The following is a 17,508-nucleotide window of genomic DNA, read 5'->3' on the forward strand; positions in this document are numbered from 1 at the left end:
TTTGAAACGGCTCTAAAAATACTTCTGCCATTCTGTGCTAAGTATTTGTGGGCCGCAGTCGACGACACCTATAACAACACGAAAGCAACCAATTCTGGGAACCGTTTTCTGTTGCTGAAAGGGTCCAGCAGTATCAAGTCAAGATAACATTTTGTAAAAGTAAGCACATCTGTCTCACTAGTACACACATCTGTTTTTGTTTGCAGAAAATGGTAAATGCATATGTATATAGATCTATCTATCTCTACCAAAGAATTGGTTTAAAATAAATTCCTCTACAATTTATCAAAAAATGCTTGATCTATATACCTATTTTGTATACCTAGCTAGTGAAGCGTGAATGACAATTTCTGAAGTGAAAGAGGGTCGTTGAGAGGAAAAAGTTTAGGATGCCCTGCTAAGTTCTAGGTGTACAGGATACCCACCAGCTTTGGAGCAGGAGGAGGCTCTGGCTGGGCTTAGAGCAGAGCCTGGCTGGGCTGAGTCTCTCCGGCATACAGAAGGCGCATGCTCCTCTGAGCCTGCGTCCCCAGGGCTGGGCCCAAGGCCGGGAGGGGTGGAGTCAGCGGGGCACTTCCCGGTGGTGGACTGCTCTGATTGGCTGTTGGAAATGCCTGGCAGGGTGGCAGTTCGGCTCTCCCACCAGGTCGGTGAAGGCTCCTGGTTGGCCACGCTCGCCTCCTTGCAGTGGGCACTGCTCCTGGAGGCAGAGGTTGGAGGACCGCTCCGGGTGAGTGACTGCCTAAGGCCTGGCTCGATGCAGCGTGCTCGGAGCTGGTGCCCTGAGGCTCGCCAGGGCTGGGAGAGGAGGCCCCATCACGTTCTCTGGTCTCTAATTGCTCTCCTCCCGGGGCACGTTCAGGGTCGGATGCCTAAAGATGCAATGGGGGGCGGCGATTCTGTGGGTATCAACAAGAAAGTGGACTGTCCTTCCCTGGGCGCCCTCCCGCTTCCTGGACAGGCGTGATCGGCGGTCAGGGACCCTGCCCAGAGTTCTTGGATTGCGGGACAGGCAGAATGCTTGATTCTCAGTCCTCTTCATCTTTTCCTCCCGTTAGCTCTCCCAGGTGGTGATAGACAACTGCATGGTCTGCAACAAACTCGGACGTGGATCCCTGTTAAAAACCCCCGGCGATACTGCTGTTTAATCAGCTAGTTCTTTGCTTCCAATATTTGGTGTGTTCACATTATTTTGGAAAATGAGCTTCATAGTACTCTTGAGTTGGTTGAGAAGCGGCAGACTGTAGGAGGCGCTGCTGCATCTGGCCATTGCTGATAGCTTAGTAATTATTTGGAAAAACTATCCTGGACTTTTATTTTCCTGTCTCTGAACTGCGGAGCTGCTCCAGCCCATTTTTCAAAAGCAACATTTTTTTACAATGTTTTTTTTTTTCTAAATAGCTGTACTCTTTGTGCAGGACTTGTCAGAGTCCTAGATGTTCAAAGTTAAATCAGACTTCAGCTCTGCCCCACTCCCACTTTCTTTCTCCAGTGAAATGAAGGCAGACAGATAAGGAATTGGATTGTTGCAAAGTCATAAGTACCGCGATAAAGGTGGTTTAAGCACCTAGACTAGCACACTAAACCCAGCTCAGAGTCTTATCAGACAACCTCTTCTGCGAGAATTACTTGTCAAGTTTATTGAGCAACAGCGCTGTGTTGGAAGGAAGTCTAATAGGTGACCTTCCATGTGAGTAGCTTTCCCAGTCACTCCTCGGTGTGAAAGCCGTTCGGAGGCTGTAGCAGGTTCAGTAAAAACGGCTTCCACCAAAAAAAAAAAAAAAAAAAAAAAAAAAAAAAAAAAAAAAAAAGGAAAAAGAAAAAAAGAAAAAGAAAAGAAAAAGAAGAAATGTGCTTATTTTAAGTTGTGCTGAGAACCTTTGTCTATTGATCTACTGACCCCCCCACCCCCGCAACTCTGCTTTTCAGTCTGCCTTTTTGTTCTTTAGTGTTGAAGGAAGTATGAGATAGTGACCTGAAGTTAAAACGGCAGCCTTAGACTGTGCTACATAAAACTATGCTGGTAGCTAACAGTATTTGTGGCCAGGACAAACTCCAGAGAAAATAACTTCAGGAGAAATTGCACTTTTCTGAGAGCCAATTTCCTACAAAAATGTGGAATTCGTGGTTTAAGAGAGTCTTCATTTATGTATTACTTTCAAACAGCAGTATTGAGAAATCAACACTGACTACTAGCAGGACACACTGTAGGAATTTCTAGATTTTGACATGTACAAAATACTAGGAAATTAGTATATTCAGAAGTAGCAGCGTGCACATCACCCGAAGAGTCCTTGTGATGCTCCTTGGGGATTTTCCCCCTCTTGCACTTTCTTCTCCCCAGACATTAATCTGTTTTCTGCCAGTATAAACTAGGTTACATTTTCTCTAAGTTTTATATACATTGGAGCAATTCCTTCCTTCTCCTCTCTTTAACCCCATCTTGACTTTTTTGATGTATATAATTATTTTGAGATTTGTCCATATTGTGGGTTAATTGGTGAAGTATACATACATATATATAATTTGTCCAAGTAGTCACTTATTTGGGTTGGCTTTCCTCCCTAGCTTTTAGTCGTTATATACAAAGCTACTATAATTTAAGTACAAGACTTTAGCAATGTATGTACCTGTCTTTTAAAATGAGCATATGCATTTGTTAAAGGCCTGGATTACAGCCCCAATGTTCATCCTAACCTTAGTCTGAGCACTGTTAGAGACCTGTACCACCTCACCCTTAGTATCTGGAGTACTTTGCCACACTGTAATTTCGAGCTATCAGTTGTTGACAGTTGGAGAGTTTCTCTTATCTCTCCCTTTATTTTCATTAACTTGAGTGACAGTTTTGAATGTTGACATATAATTTCAGGAAAATAAATTTCAGATCTAGCAGCCGGTAAGAACTAATGCAAGCTGAACTTAGAATCTGTTGCAGAGTGGAATAGTTGGGGAAATCCTAGAGCACTTCCTGTTTCTTCTCCTAAGTTCCTCCACTTGCTGCTTCTGCAAAAGCAGTCTGTTTCACTTTGTGAGGAGGTGCCTGAGTATGCAAGACTGTGTTAGATGGGACGGTGGTTCTGGAAGCCTCTTAGTGAAAACAAATTGATGTTTTCCCCTGCCAGAGACGGCTGGAGACGTTCGGTTGATATCTGTCTTCCCTGTGGGATTTTATCTATCCTAAACTTGGTTCAAGACTTTTAAAGAGGGCCCTGATCTTTTGAGGCATGCTTGTATGGTAAACTTCAGCTGACTGCTTTAAACGAAAAGAAGATGAGGCTCCAGGGCCTGGTGGTCTGTTTCGTCATTGGGATCCTGCTTTCGTGGGGGCCCACAGGGACCGTATCAACTGTGGACCCAGAAGCAAACATGAACGTGGTAAGTTTCTGAAGGTCACGTGAATTTGCAATGTAGTGATGACAAATGTCGTTTTTCTTAAACAGTTATGATGTCATAATCCTAAGCTCTTCACAGCTGGTTATGATTTTCACTTTTTGTGAATTGTAGATGCTGTGCTGCATTTTCCCCACTAGATATTGTTTACATAACCAGATTTAATCAGGTTGCTGAACAAGATACACAGCCTACGCTAAGTAATGTTTTCTTTTTAGTAATTTTATTTTTAAATCATTTAAAACACACTTTAAAACTGATCGAACTGTGTAAGCTGTTTACGAGAATGCCTTTGTGAGCCCTGAACCTGAGCTGTGATTAAGAATGTCCAGGGAGCACAGCTCAGTACAGCTGTGAAGATATTAGAAGGAACTGTTAGGAAAATCTAAGCCAGAAACAAAACAAACAAGCAAAAACCCCCCACTTGAATTAATTAAACCATTTCAAAATTATGAATCTTAAGTAAACAGTGAAATCTGGATAAAACCATATGGAAGAATACCATAGAAAGAAAATATAGATTATTAAAGACACAACAGATTTAAAACAGAAGATGGATTGACCCAGCTGAAGAAACGGGTGACAGAAGAGACTGACAAGTTCCTAGATAAGGACAGTATGGAATGACACAGGCCTTGATGTCCCCCATCCCTTAACAGTACCTTCCTAAGGGAATAATGAAATTCAGGTTTTTTGAGTATTTATGGCAGAAGATAATGAACACTTTGATCACCTATGTAATGGATGATGTATTCTACACAACTATACTGAGTTGTGTTCCCTGGACATCCATGTAATGGATGTGTGCCTCAGCCACACCAGCCCCGTGGCTCTTTCCTTGTGGGGAGGTAAATTTAATGTTAGTTTCCCATTTTTCAGCTTCTCTTCCATCAGATTCATGTCCTTCAAATGACATTTGTTTAGCCTTATTGCCTAGGTCAGGAACTTTAGAACCTGAAAAATGGTAGCTGACATATTGAGAAAAGAAGTCTTTATTTGTGCCCGGTTGGCATGATAGAAAACAAGAGCTTAAATCTGGCACACTCAGAGCAGAGCTGGCGGAATGATGAGAGACGCCCATGAGTATAAGTATCAAGGCTGGGTATTGAGATGGAATCTTGGTTACTAGATGGAGCAGAATAAAGTCGAAATGATTTCCTTTAAACAGCCAAAAACCAAAACCAAAACAAAAAACAAAACAAAAATAAAAACCAAACCAGACCAACCAGCCAAGCAAACAAGCAAGCAACCAATCAAACAAACAAACAAAAAAAACCAAAACCAAAACAAAAAAACAAAACAAAATAAAAACCAAACCAAACCAACCAGCTAAGCCAGCAAGCAAGCAACCAATCAAACAAACAAACAAAAAACCCCACTCATCACATTGTTTTCTCCCTTGCCTGATAATTTTGGAGACGGAAGAATCCGAGTCCACCATAGAATGCCCGTTGTCCTTTTTCTCCCCAGACTGAGATAATCATGCACTGGGGGTATGCTTGTGAGGAACACTCAGTCCTGACAGGAGATGGCTACATTCTGAGTATTCACCGAATCCCTCATGGGCGGAAGAGCCATTCTGACAAAGGTATGGATGTTTTCTGTGGCAAGGCATAACACCTTTTGGAAGTCACTGTGTTGTCTGTGTCGGTGACTGAATTCAGACTTCTCTTGTCAGGGTTACCACAGGACGGCCGGAGGCCAAAGTACCAGCTAAGCAAGGCTGGCTTGACTAATTCCATCTTTTCTACTGGGATCTAAGGTCGAGTTCCATTTACAGTTTAAAAATGTCTCCTTACTTTGTTTCTTAAGAAAGCATTTTATCTAAGGGACTGTTGTGAGCATTAAACAGTTGGCTTTTGCAATCTAAAAATTATCCAAAAACAAACAAAAAAAAAACCCAAACAAACCAGAAAGATAAACAGTAAATACTTCTTTTTCTATCTTACTTTCCAGTTTTTAACATGTGTTCTTATTGTATAATACTTTCATTTAACATCTTTGGACCTTCCAAATGCTCATTAGAAACAAATAGGGATTATTTTTCTATTGCCACCTTTTAAATTCAAAAGGTGCCAGAAAGGACATAGTGTTTTATTCTTTGAATTATTTATTTGCTATCAGCAGACTCACAAAAATTGGTTCATTGCCTGTCACAGAGAGCTTCCCAGTAATTCTTAGAGCACTTACCTGAAGATACAGAACATTCCATTGCATATTTATGTCATGGTTTGTTTAACAACTGTCTATTAATGAACTTTTGTGCTAATTTGAATTTTTTACTAACAAACATTGCTGCTCAAACAAATTAACAACAGCAAAAAAAAATACACCTACGTATTGTGCAAGTTGATAAATAGTATATAGAAATACTTAAATTATTATTAATATTGTATAGCAATTTAGAAAATTCTCTCTATGTGTACATGTACTAGTGACTTTCACTAGAAGTATATTAAAAATTCTTATAAATTTGCTTTAAAAATTTGTACCTGGGTATATAGTTATATAATTTCTTTGACCAACTTATAACTCAAGCAAAACTGTGGTCCTGATGTGGTTGATGGAATTTCTAGACAAACTATCTAAAACTCTTAATAGGTTTATCTATATCCTTAACAGGATAATAGGATTTTTTTTAGCTATTTCTCAAGGTGTAGCCTATTGCCTTTTGGAAGAATGAGGTCTGGGTTAAGGTAATTGGCTAGCTCTCTCTCCTGTTAGGATTGCAACCAGGCAGAAGAGTGTTCTTTACCTCACATGCTTCTCAAGTGATTCTTCAGAGTGAACTACAGATCTGGGCAAATGTGAGCTCTGTATAAGCATCTGCCTTGTGATTCTCTTTGTGTCCTGTGAGATGCCTCCTTTTTCTGTCTCCATCACAAGACACTAAGTAGATCCTGCTTAGGTGGCTGTGGCAGGGTTCTTCCCCAAATCCATTTGAGATTTTGTTTTAGTGTTTATAGCTCTATACTATCATTTCCCATTGTGAATCTTTTACAAAATGATTGAATGATGACTTGTATTGCTCTGTTTTTTCTGCCCTCAGACACATAAAGTATATATTTTATGCAAGAGCGAGCATATGATCTTACTTTCCTTCCTTCCCCTCTTAAAACAAAACAAAACAAAACAAAACAGGAAAACATCAGGTTTTAGATTCTATCTAAAGAAAAATGAATATAGAAATTATTTCCTGTAAAGTTCTTCGTTAAGTAGTAATTACTACTACAAGCTGTTTTTGAAGGGTCCCGGGTACAACCATGCTGAGAAAATGTACCACATCCATACTCCCAGCCCCCTGCCCAGGCTTCTGTCTCCACACTGCAGTTAAAGCATACAGGGCTCCTTATCTTGTGCACACACATCGCCTTGTGGCTGGTGAAGGTGTTTCCTGTGAAGGGAGGCAAAGGTGCCCCCTCAAAGAGACAGCACCCCATGAGACAGAAGGTGGCCCCCTTGTAGGCTGGGGAGGTGGATTCCTTGCCTTGCCTTAGAGTGCTGAGTCAGATCTGTGTTTAGCTTTAGATCCTAGTCAAGGAGCCCCACCCTCCCTTGCAGAGGTCCATCCATGATCTATGTATTTACAAGGCGACCTCAAAAGGGGCTTTTCAGGGAATTCTGTGACTCGGTTCTCTAAAGGAGTTGTGATTTTTCTAAGAATTGTACAGATGCTTTCCTTACAGTTTGCTCTCCGCGGCCCAAGGCCATCTGCTGGCCAGAAGCTCTTTATTTTGTCTATTCAGGAGCACTGTGGGCAGTGCTGTTAATCTGCCTTGCTGAAAACCAAAAAAAAAAAAAAAAAAAAAAAAAAACCAAAGAGAATACACAGTACCCAAAATGGCACCAATCTTGTGAATGCCACTTCCCTTCTGGCTACCTATTAATAGCACATCACCCTTTCAGTGACCTAGACTAGAAATTGTTAAGTCATTTTCCTTTTGTTTGGCAGTGATGGGGATTGGACCCAGGTCTTCGTGAATGCTTAGGCAAGCACTGCTGCCCAGCTACATCCACAGCCCTTGCAGAATCTTTGTTGATTTCCTCCCTATCTCTAGGCCATCCGCCAACCATCACTCATTAATCCCGCTCTCCCTGCCCTGACCACCACACTTCTTTCCCTTACAATCTTGATGGTATTCATTTAGACAGCTCAGAAGCTGAGGGAATCTGGAGTGAATCACTTTGGGGGAAGGGGGGGTGCAGGGGCTCCCCATATACCAGAGAAAGCAAATCTCAAAGCAGGTCTATGGAAATGTAGTATTGTTTTATTAAATGAATGCTTTTAACATATAGAAAGTAATGCCCTACAGCCTTATTCCTTATAAGTAATATTAAGATACATTAGAATGTCATTTATTTATTGGGGTGACATTCTGGGTGGGTTACAGAGAATGGTGAGTGGACTCTTTAGACAGCATGTGTCAAAGGTTCTGTGTGAACACAGGGTAGAGCCAGGAGTCTGCTCTGCCCGTGCCCTCCTGTAAGTTCTGATGTCTCCTGTTCCAACCTCTCTGTCTCATTTTTTGCAGAGAAAGTCACTTAAATCTCAGCTATTATATGATTTTGAGAGGCAACCGTCTTTACGGATATAATGGATGTAGATACATAATACCTTAATAGTCTGTCCTGAATGTGCATATATGTTTCACCCCATCCAGAGGAGCAGACATCTGTACTTGTGGCTATTGGAGACTATGCTCACAATTTTGCAATTTCCTATTTAAAAAATATATATATTATATATATTATATATTTTATATATATATGTATTGTGTGTGTGTGTGTGTGTGTGTGTGTGTGTGTTTATCCTTTGTATGTCAGGGGAGACTTTATGTATTCTTCTCTGTCATTTTCCATCCCATTCTTTTGAGACACGGTCTCTCACTGAGTTTGGAGCCTGTCTGGTAGCCAGCAAGTCCCAATAATCCGATTTGTTGTTTTTGTTTTGTTGTTTTGTTTGTTTTTTAAATGTGGGTGGTGGGGAATTTCTCATACTTTCAGAGAAATTGCTCTTTTCCCACTGAGCCATCTTCCCACTTTTAAGCAATCATTCTCATCACATGCTGAACTACCACTGTATTTACTAAGTGCTTAAGGGAACTGAAACACAGAAATTAATCATTTATGGAGAAGTGGTTTTGTTTTTATCTGCTCAGCCTTAAGGATGAGTATTAATGTTGCAAGGTTCTTACTTCCTGCTCAGACTGAAGATTTGCAAAGCTTGCACCTTTATAAAATACTTTTGGCAGGTTTCTAGGTATCTAGATCTTCATGTTCGAGATCAATACAGTCATTTCCTACTCGAGACAGCCAAGGCAAAGGGCATTTTGACTGCAGAGATAGTGTTCCTTGAATTCAGGACATTTCCTTATATAATAAGTATTGAGCAAGCTGATCCTATGATAACTGTAATATAGACTTTATTTAGCTAAAACAAGGAAATGCTACTTGTGCCAGCATTAAAAGGGAAATACAAGGCAGTTCGACTTACTAATTGCCCAACCTTATTAGTACCTGAACAGTTCTGCATCTGATGACCTGGCAGGTGAAATTGCATTCTTGGCTGAGAAGACCAGAAACAACCATGAGGAACATGAGGAAGCAGACTTCTCCACCACAGCATGGATGCAGGGTTCCCAGGGGTTGCCAGCCTAGCCACTTGAGTCATAGGTGAAAGTTCTCACCATGGCTTGTGAGTTGTCATTCAAAGGCACTGGACTGAGCGCATGCCCAGGAGTTCTGGGCTTCTGATGGTAGGGGATTGCACTTCAATCTTTTAAACTCAGCAACATAAGTCGAGCTAGCTGGACATTCTGTTTGTCCAACTCTGGTTGAGGTTGGAGCAAAGGAGAAGTGTGACATCGGAGCATACACTGCTCTGCCTGCCCCTTCCCTCTCTCCACACCCCTTCCTTCTTGCCTAGCTGCTGCTAAGCGTCTTGTGTCTGGGAGAACACTTAATGCCTCCCCTGGCATACACAAGGTTGTGTACACACACACACACACACACACACACTGTATTTTAAGCACAAAATTGCAAGCATAGTCTCCAATAGGCACAAGTACAAATATGTGCTGCTCTGGATTGGGTTGAAAAGTGCAGCCAGGACAGACTATTAGGGAATGTGTGTATATCCATTCATTAGCTCCATAAAGACTGCTGCACTTAGAACACATCAGGTGCCTGGGGCTATATCTTCTGAGCTTTCTGTGTGCTTGGTTCACAGTGGTTAAGTCAACACTAACTCAGATGGTTGATAACAAGTGTAATTACTGCCTTCCCCACAGGACCAAGTCAAGCTGGAGCCCCGTGGAGGCCAAAGGTTTTTCGGCTTCATTTGCACTGATGTATAGTTATGTTGCTGACTCATTTGCTTTGAAAATGATTGCACCCCAAGGACTTGGCCTATCCCCAAGTACTCTGTAGCCCTCTTAGGACTGAGCAAACCATTGAGATTCCAGAATGTCGCTCTTTCTGTTTTAAGTCACATTCCGGTCAAGGCTTCCCTATCTTCCAGGATCAAAGACAGCCGGGGAAAAATCCGTGGCCTTCCTATGGAGGGTACAGCTAGATGCAGTCAACTAGTGCTACTGTACCAAAAGCAAGTAGCCTCAGGCTTGAGTGTGATGATGGCAGTTTTTTTTAAACCCCTCTGGGTTTGTTTCTTCATCTTTTTACATGAGAAGAATAATACCCCATCCCTGCTGTAAGGCCCTTGAGGCGCCTCACCCTAGGTGCACCCTGAGCCAGATTCGTCAGCTGCTCCAGGCCCTGCAGTGAATGATGTGGGCCGTGCTCCTGCCTTCTTGCTGCTTACCCAATCCTAGTGACAGTCACCAGGGCTGTGGAGAGCTGCACTGTGCTAGTGATGGGACCTGGTGCTGCAGGGTCATGTGCTCGCTCCTGCAGTGCAGGTTCACCCCTTTTCCTACAGGTAGACTTTGAAGTGGGAATGTCGTGGTCTAGACTCAGACAAAGGCCACATGACTTTCTGCAGACAAGCCAAGTGTTTCCCAAGCACGAATCATCAGGTGAATCATTGGGACTTTGATTAGCCTGTTGGCCAAAGGAGGATCACAAGGTTATGGCTGTTCAGTAGGTTTCCCACGGTAAAATGGCGGAGGTGACATAAAGACAAGGTTCCTATACCTCGTGTTTAAGTTTCCACCCATTCAGCCCTTTTTCTTAGACATTGGGTTTGCACTGTTGTCCCTGATAAAGTCAGGAAACTATCCGGTGGTAATATACATCTTGGATTCTGTTGTTTAGTCTCCTGGGATCTATACTTTGGACCTAAGTCCCCTGCTGTTTCTTCCTCCAGATAGGCCGCCCCTCACCTCTACCTACTGACTCGTGATAATGAAGATAAATAGTTCTCAAGCGATCCAGGCTCCCCAGCTTTGAATTTGGAAGTTTTAAATCTTTGTTTGCTTAAAAAAAAAATAAATTAGGCATTTTTAGGTATTCTGTCAATACAATCAATAGTATTTGAAATCAATATAGCTTTTGAACTAATTTTTAAGGCCAAATGTTTGAACTAGAATTAGACTATAGAAGTTCACTCAGAGGCTATCACTTTGGATAACTGAAACCCAAGGGCATGCTTTGCTGTCAACCCCCAATCCACTCTTACTCTTAGGATTCCCCCTTGGATGCCTGTTAGAGGATGTCTGTCTTGAGGCTTCTGCCAGGGCATTTTAGGCAACTCTTTCTCCCCTGACCCAGCTTGCAGGCTCAATAACTGCCTGTAACTTCTTTTAAGTAGGTTTGAATATACCTCTGATGAGTTGATTTGGAATAGCCAAGGGAGCTTCAGAAACAAGACCTTCCAGGCCAGGCTCTGTGTATGGAGTTCCTCATTCTCCAGGTCAAGGCCAGAGGCAGTAACATATCTGTTTCACAATCTGTACTATTTTCAGTACATAGCTAGTTTGGACATAGGCCTCTTGGCTTGCTGGGAGCTAGCTGGAAACAGACATATTTGCGTGCATACCTCTTCTCTACTTTAGCTTTTAACCTACTTTGACTTTTTTTTCTGATCACTGTCTAAAACCAACACCTTTGAAATGAGGTAGACTTGGGTCTCAGTATGGGCACACCACTGTCTGAATGGTCTATGGCCAGTTGCTTTCTCTACATGCAGGTCACCATTAGGTCTCAAACCCAGGACAAATGCCTGAGGCGCATATTTAACGTACCAAAGTGGACCTGGCTGCCAGGTTCTCCCTGTATCTTCAGTCCCTTCCTGTTATAGGGTATGGCTGCATACCCCTCACTCTCCCCTAAACAACTCAGATGTCCCTGCCTCTGGCTATGCTCTCCCTTTTATCTACAATGAACTTTCTCCTCTACCCTACTGGGACCAGTCATATCCTCTCCTTGCTTTTTTTTTTTTTATTTCTTGTTTGTATTCAATCACCTCATCCTTCACATGGATATGAAAGTTTAAGCCATGCATGACTTGAAGCCTGAAACATAACCGGTAGTTGTTTTGAACAATCTTAAAATAGTGCCAGGCTACACAGACTGACTCTAGAAGCTGGCTTGAGTTATTATTATACGGTTAGAATTCATTCAGGAAGCACTAGGCCAAAGCCTTATCAGGCTTTGTTGGTACAGGAACAATTGTACCAACCCTTGGACACTGAGCTTGTCCAGAGGAGAGGTCCTAACTTGATGGTTGATGAGTTCCTGTGAACTTGGTGGATTACGTGGTCCATTCATGGAAATGTAAGTGAGGAGTAGCTCTAGCTTTGTACAGTATGGAACCATGGGAATGGATATATGCTACATACAAGGTCCAGCTTACCATTTTGTTTAGAATCTTCTATTTCAGGATACAAACCCTTTCGTGGGAGATTCAGGCTCTTCCCAAACTAGCAAGGAGTTTAAGATGTCAGGTTAAGGAGAACCTTACAGTTCCTGGGTCAGGTAAAGAAGCCTGCAATTTCAAGTTAATTCCCCAAGTGGATCCATTGTGCAAGCATCTTGACCTTCCCCAGGAACGGCAAGGCCCCCTGGGTAGTTCTAAGAGCACTGGCCCTGGCTACCAAGTATGAAGTTGAATCAAATCCTTTGAGACTTTATGACTATTGAGAAATGAGTTCTGTGTCATGCTGACAATGTTGAACTTTGGCCTCCTTCCTCCTTGCCCCCGGGTTTGATTACCTCCCTAGACCTCAGCTGCTTCCCCATGACATTTTAAGAGAAGTAGCTTCTCATGCAGACTCGTGTCGCGGGAGGTAGGAGGAATTTACCCACACACCATGTCTTCCTCTTATGAACCACAGTCATTGCTAGGCCTTCCTTTAGCTCAGAATCACCTCACCGGGTAGGCTGCAGTACAGTGAACAGCCATGAGGGTGCCAGTCCTTGGCTAGAAAAACGATTCTTCAGTTTGGGCATATTTTGTTGTTGTTTGTTTCTGTTGTTATGGATGAGATGTTTTTGCATTAGCTCCCAGAGGCAGGGATTTTAGCAATTGTTGTCATACTGAGTTTATAATTTCAAACTTTGAGTGTTTTTTTTTTTCATATTTCCCAAGATGAACTAAAATCTTCCTTGAAGGCAAAGATGGCACATCTGGCACAGTGTACTGAAGGTAGAACTTTTGAGGCAAATTTAGCCTTGCTGACATAGCCGTAAAATACCATTAGAAAGCAAAGAAACACTTACAGTGGACCTGAGCTTGATTCACTTTCTTTTCCATTTTTCTCCAAAGTATTCTTTTCTTTTTGCTTTTGTTCTTTGCTCTATCTCCAGTACTGAGGACCTGTTACATTGTTGGTGTTGAATGAGGGTTTGGTTGATGAGTGACTGCATGATCTTGACCCTGTAGGCTTCTGGAGGGTAGGTTGTTTTTTCTTGGGGATGGGGTGGGGTGGGTGGATTGTACATCCAAGTGTTTTTTTTTTTTTTTTCAGTTTAACTGTCTCAGGAAGAGGTGATTAGAATATAGATTCATACGTACATTTAGAATTCAGGTGTGTTTTTTTCTACCTAAGATTTTTTTTAATAGTTTTTGAGGATTTAATATATGAGTACAATATATGTTTATCATACCTACCCTCCCCCACCCCACAGTTCCTGTGTTCCCTTTCAGATTTCCGTCTCAAATTCATGTCTTCTTCAGTAAGACTATTCTATAACTATTAACTTTTACTAATTAAGTTGTTTATTTACTTTACATCTCAATCATAGCTTCCCCACTTCCTCTCTTCTCAGTTCTTCCCTCTCCCTTCCCCTCCCCCATGTTCCTCTTCTCTCCTTCTCAGAAGAAAGGCTTCCCATGGATATCAACCAGCCTTGGCATATCAAGTAAGACTAGATGCATTTTCTTTTATTGAGGTTAGACAAAGCAGCCCCATGAGGGGAAAGGGATCCAAAGGCAGGTGATGTACTCAGAGATAGCCCCTGCTCCCACTTTTGGAGTCCTGCATGAAGACCCAGCTGCACAAATGTTATACATATTCACAGGGCCTGGGTCAGTCCCACGCATGCTCTCTGGTTGGCAGTTCAGTCTCCATGAGTCCCCAGGTTAGTTGATTCTGTAGGTTTACTTGTGTCCTTGACCCCTCTGGCTCCTTCAGTCCTTCCTCCCTTTCTTCCAGAGGATTCCCCAAGCTCCGATGAATGTTTGCTGTTTGAGTCAGGGTTTCTATTCCTGCACAAACATCATGACCAAGAAGCAAGTTGGGGAGGAAAGGATTTATTCAGCTTACAGTTCTGCATTGCTGTTCATCACCAAAGGAAGTCAGGACTGGAACTCAAGCAGGTCAGGAAGCAGGAGCTGATGCAGAAGCCATGGAGGGATGTTTCTTACTGGCTTGCTTCCCCTGGTTTCCTCAGCCTGCTCTCTTATAGAACCCAGGACTACCAGCCCAGGGGTGGCACCACCCACAAGAGGCCCTCCCCACTTGATCACTAATTGAGAAAATGCCCCACAGCTGGATCTCATGGAGGAACTTCCCCAACTGAAGCTCCTTTCTCTGTGATAACTTCAGCCTGTGTCAAGTTGACACACAAAACCAGCCAGTACAATTGATCCCTTGTCAACTTGACACACAAACACATCATTATTAAGCCTCAAATCCTACTTTCTTATTCATCCCCAAGGTCTAAATTACTTTAAAAGTCCCACAGTCTTTACATATTAAAAGTTCAATCACTTTAAAATGTCCAATATCTTTAAAATTCAAAGTCTTTTAAAAATTCAAAGCCTCTTAATTGTGGGATCCACTAAAATACTTTCTTCCTTCAAGAGGGAAATATATCAGAGCACAGTCACAACCAAAAGCAAATCTCAAACTCCAGTGGTTCAATGCCCTCCTCCAAGGGCTTGGGTCACTTCGCCAGCTCTGCCCTTTGTAGCACACAGCTTTTCTTCTAGGCTCCAGCTGCCTGTACTCCACTGCTGCTGCTGTTCTTGGTGGTCATCACATGGTACTGGCATCTCTAAAACACTGCTGCTATCTTCCACTGTAATTAGGCTTCACCAATAGCCTCTCATTGGCTCTCTTCATGGTGACAAGCCTCTGCTCCTACGCATGACCCCTTCAAGTCCTGGGCCATCAACTGCACCTTCACCAATGGCCTTCCGTAGCCTCTCACTGTGCCAAGAGCCTCAGCTGCTCTTCATGACCCCTTCATGCCTTCAAAACCAGTACCATCTGGGTGACTCTTACACAGTACCAAGTCCAGCCACAGCACAAAATACAACTGTGGCTATCTCTGGAACACAGCCTCTGTGCTCTCAGAAAACAATTCCCAGAAGATTTCACGTCAGTGATGCTGGTTTCTTCTTAATCATCGCTAATTTCTTAGCTCCAGCTAACCAGCATCAATAGTCCCAGTAACACAAAGGTTCGATGTAGTGGTTCTGGTATCTTGTTAATCACAGCTGATTCTTTAGCCCCAGCTAGCCAAAACCACAGAATCTTCACAATCGAAACATGGCCCTGATAAAGAGTCTTTAATCTTCCCTCTGAAATTTCACAAGTCAGGCCTCCATCTTCTGCAATGTTCTCACCATTATCTTCCAAGTTCCTACAGAACATTCCACAGAGCTCTTAACACCGAATGGATCATTTAGCCCAAAGTGCCAAAGTCCTTCCACAGTCCTCCCCAAAACATGGGGTTGTCACAGGAATACCCCACTATGCTGGTACCAATTTGTCTTAGTCAGGGTTTCTATTCTTGTACAAACATCATGACCAAGAAGCAAGTTGCAGAGGAAAGGGTTTATTCAGCTTACAGTTCTGCATTACTGTTCATCACAAAAGGAAGTCAGGACTGGAACTCAAGCAGGTCAGGAAGCAGGAGCTGATGTAGAAGCCATGGAGGGATGTTTCTTACTGGCTTGCTTCCCCTGGTTTGCTCAGCCTGCTCTCTTATATAACCCAAGACTACCAGCCCAGGGATGGCACCACCCACAAGGGACCCTCCCCCCTTGATCACTAATTGAGAAAATGCCCCACAGCTGGATCTCATGGAGGCACTTTCCCAACGGAAGCTCCTTTCTCTGTGATAACTTCAGCTTGTGTCAAGTTGACACACAAAACCAGCCACTATGGATCTCTTTTATAGTGTCTGAGGTAGAATCCCTCTCATGGAATGGGTCTCAAGCTAGGCCAGTCACTAGTTGGCCTTTCCTTCAAATTCTGCCCCATTTTTTTCCCCTGCATGTCTTGGAGACAGGACAAATTGTGTGTCTAAGATTTTGTGGCTGGGTTAGTATCCCAATCCCTCCATTGGAAGTCTTGTCTGCTTACAGGATAAGGAGGCTTCATATCCTCCATTTCTGGGAGTCTTGGGGTCACCCTTATAGATTCTTGGGAGTTTCCATTGTCCTAGGTTTCTAGCAGATCCCAGAGATACCTCTCCCCCCACAATCAAGTTGTCTCTCCCAGTATTATCTCCCTCCATATATCCCACCTGTTCCCTCCTGTTCCCATCCCCACTCCTCCTGCCCCCAGTCCCCTCCCTCCATCCATCCCCAATGAACGTCTATTTCCCTTTCTCAGTGAAATTCAAGTGTCTCCTTTTGGGCCCTTCTTGTTAATTAGCTTTTTTTGATTTGTGATTTGTAGCATGGTTGTCCTATCCTTTATGACAAATATTCACTTATAAGTGAGTGCATACCATGTTTGTCTTTCTGGGTCTGGGCTATCTCCCTCAGGATGATCTTTTCTAATTCCATCCAATTGTGGCCAGCAGTTGATGGATGTTATCTCTGTTTAGGGTTCAGCCATTGTTGCAGGTATATAGAGCCATCTCACTGCTCTGTGTTCCTTTCAGTTTATCTTGCTTGAAATCATCAAATTATATAAAGACTTTTAAAGTTTCACCAATTCTATTACCCCCCCCCCTTTTTATTTTGATGCTTAAGTCAATGTCTAGTTACCAGGTATGCAAAACAGAAGAAAAAAGTGAAGTTTCGCTGCTTCTTGGTTACCACCATTTAAGGAAAACACAGTTTTTGGCTTTGTTGGCTCCATATGTTACTTAGCTTCTGCTGCTCTGCTCTAATGGCTTTGGTCCTCTTAACAGTTTAGCTGTTTAGCAAAACATCTTGTTTGATGAGAAGGCTGGAGCTAACAGATGTTAAACATCAATGCTTTTCAGGTCCCAGACCAGCTGTGTATCTTCAGCACGGCTTGCTGGCAGATTCTAGCAACTGGGTCACCAACATTGACAACAGTAGCCTGGGCTTCCTCCTGGCAGACTCCGGCTTTGATGTGTGGATGGGAAACAGCAGAGGGAACACCTGGTCTCGGAAGCACAAGACCCTTTTAGTTTCTCAGGACGAATTCTGGGCCTTCAGGTTTGTCGCAGTCGATTATGACTTGGTCTGTATCATTAGCATCCTTAAGGGAGACAGGTGAGGTTCAAGAGTAACCCTGAAGTTGTATAAAAATGGAGCTGAGATATCTTTTGAAAAGTTCTGAAGCTTGTCAAGGATTTACAAACAATCATGAAGGTAAACTTAAGTAAGTGATTGCATAAGTGATTAGATTCAGTTAAAAATTCTTAAGGCATTCTTAATATTCCTGGCATGTGGTGTGGGGTGCTAGGTTAAATCTCAGGCAATCTCCCCATCTTCTCAATAACACCCAC

General features: G+C 42.7%; 1 protein-coding gene across 2 annotated transcripts in view; it reads left to right on the top strand.

Annotated features, from left to right (window-relative positions):
- Positions 1 to 612: 612 nt before the first annotated feature.
- The window catches only part of Lipa (lipase A, lysosomal acid type), a 33,302-nt gene continuing 16,406 nt past the window's right edge, over positions 613 to 17,508 (top strand). Inside the window, exons 1-4 of one of the 2 annotated variants that reach the window (XM_052186956.1) lie at positions 613 to 730; positions 3,123 to 3,375; positions 4,861 to 4,978; positions 17,017 to 17,215. In XM_052186956.1, coding sequence (XP_052042916.1) covers positions 3,271 to 3,375; positions 4,861 to 4,978; positions 17,017 to 17,215 — 422 coding nt within the window. In that variant the 5' untranslated portion in view covers positions 613 to 730; positions 3,123 to 3,270. Of the gene's footprint in view, positions 731 to 3,010; positions 3,376 to 4,860; positions 4,979 to 17,016; positions 17,216 to 17,508 lie in introns of those variants that run through there. The other variant, XM_052186963.1, reaches the window with a different exon arrangement.

The sequence above is a fragment of the Apodemus sylvaticus genome, chromosome 1, assembly GCF_947179515.1.
Source record: "Apodemus sylvaticus chromosome 1, mApoSyl1.1, whole genome shotgun sequence".
Classification (NCBI taxonomy): domain Eukaryota; kingdom Metazoa; phylum Chordata; class Mammalia; order Rodentia; family Muridae; genus Apodemus; species Apodemus sylvaticus.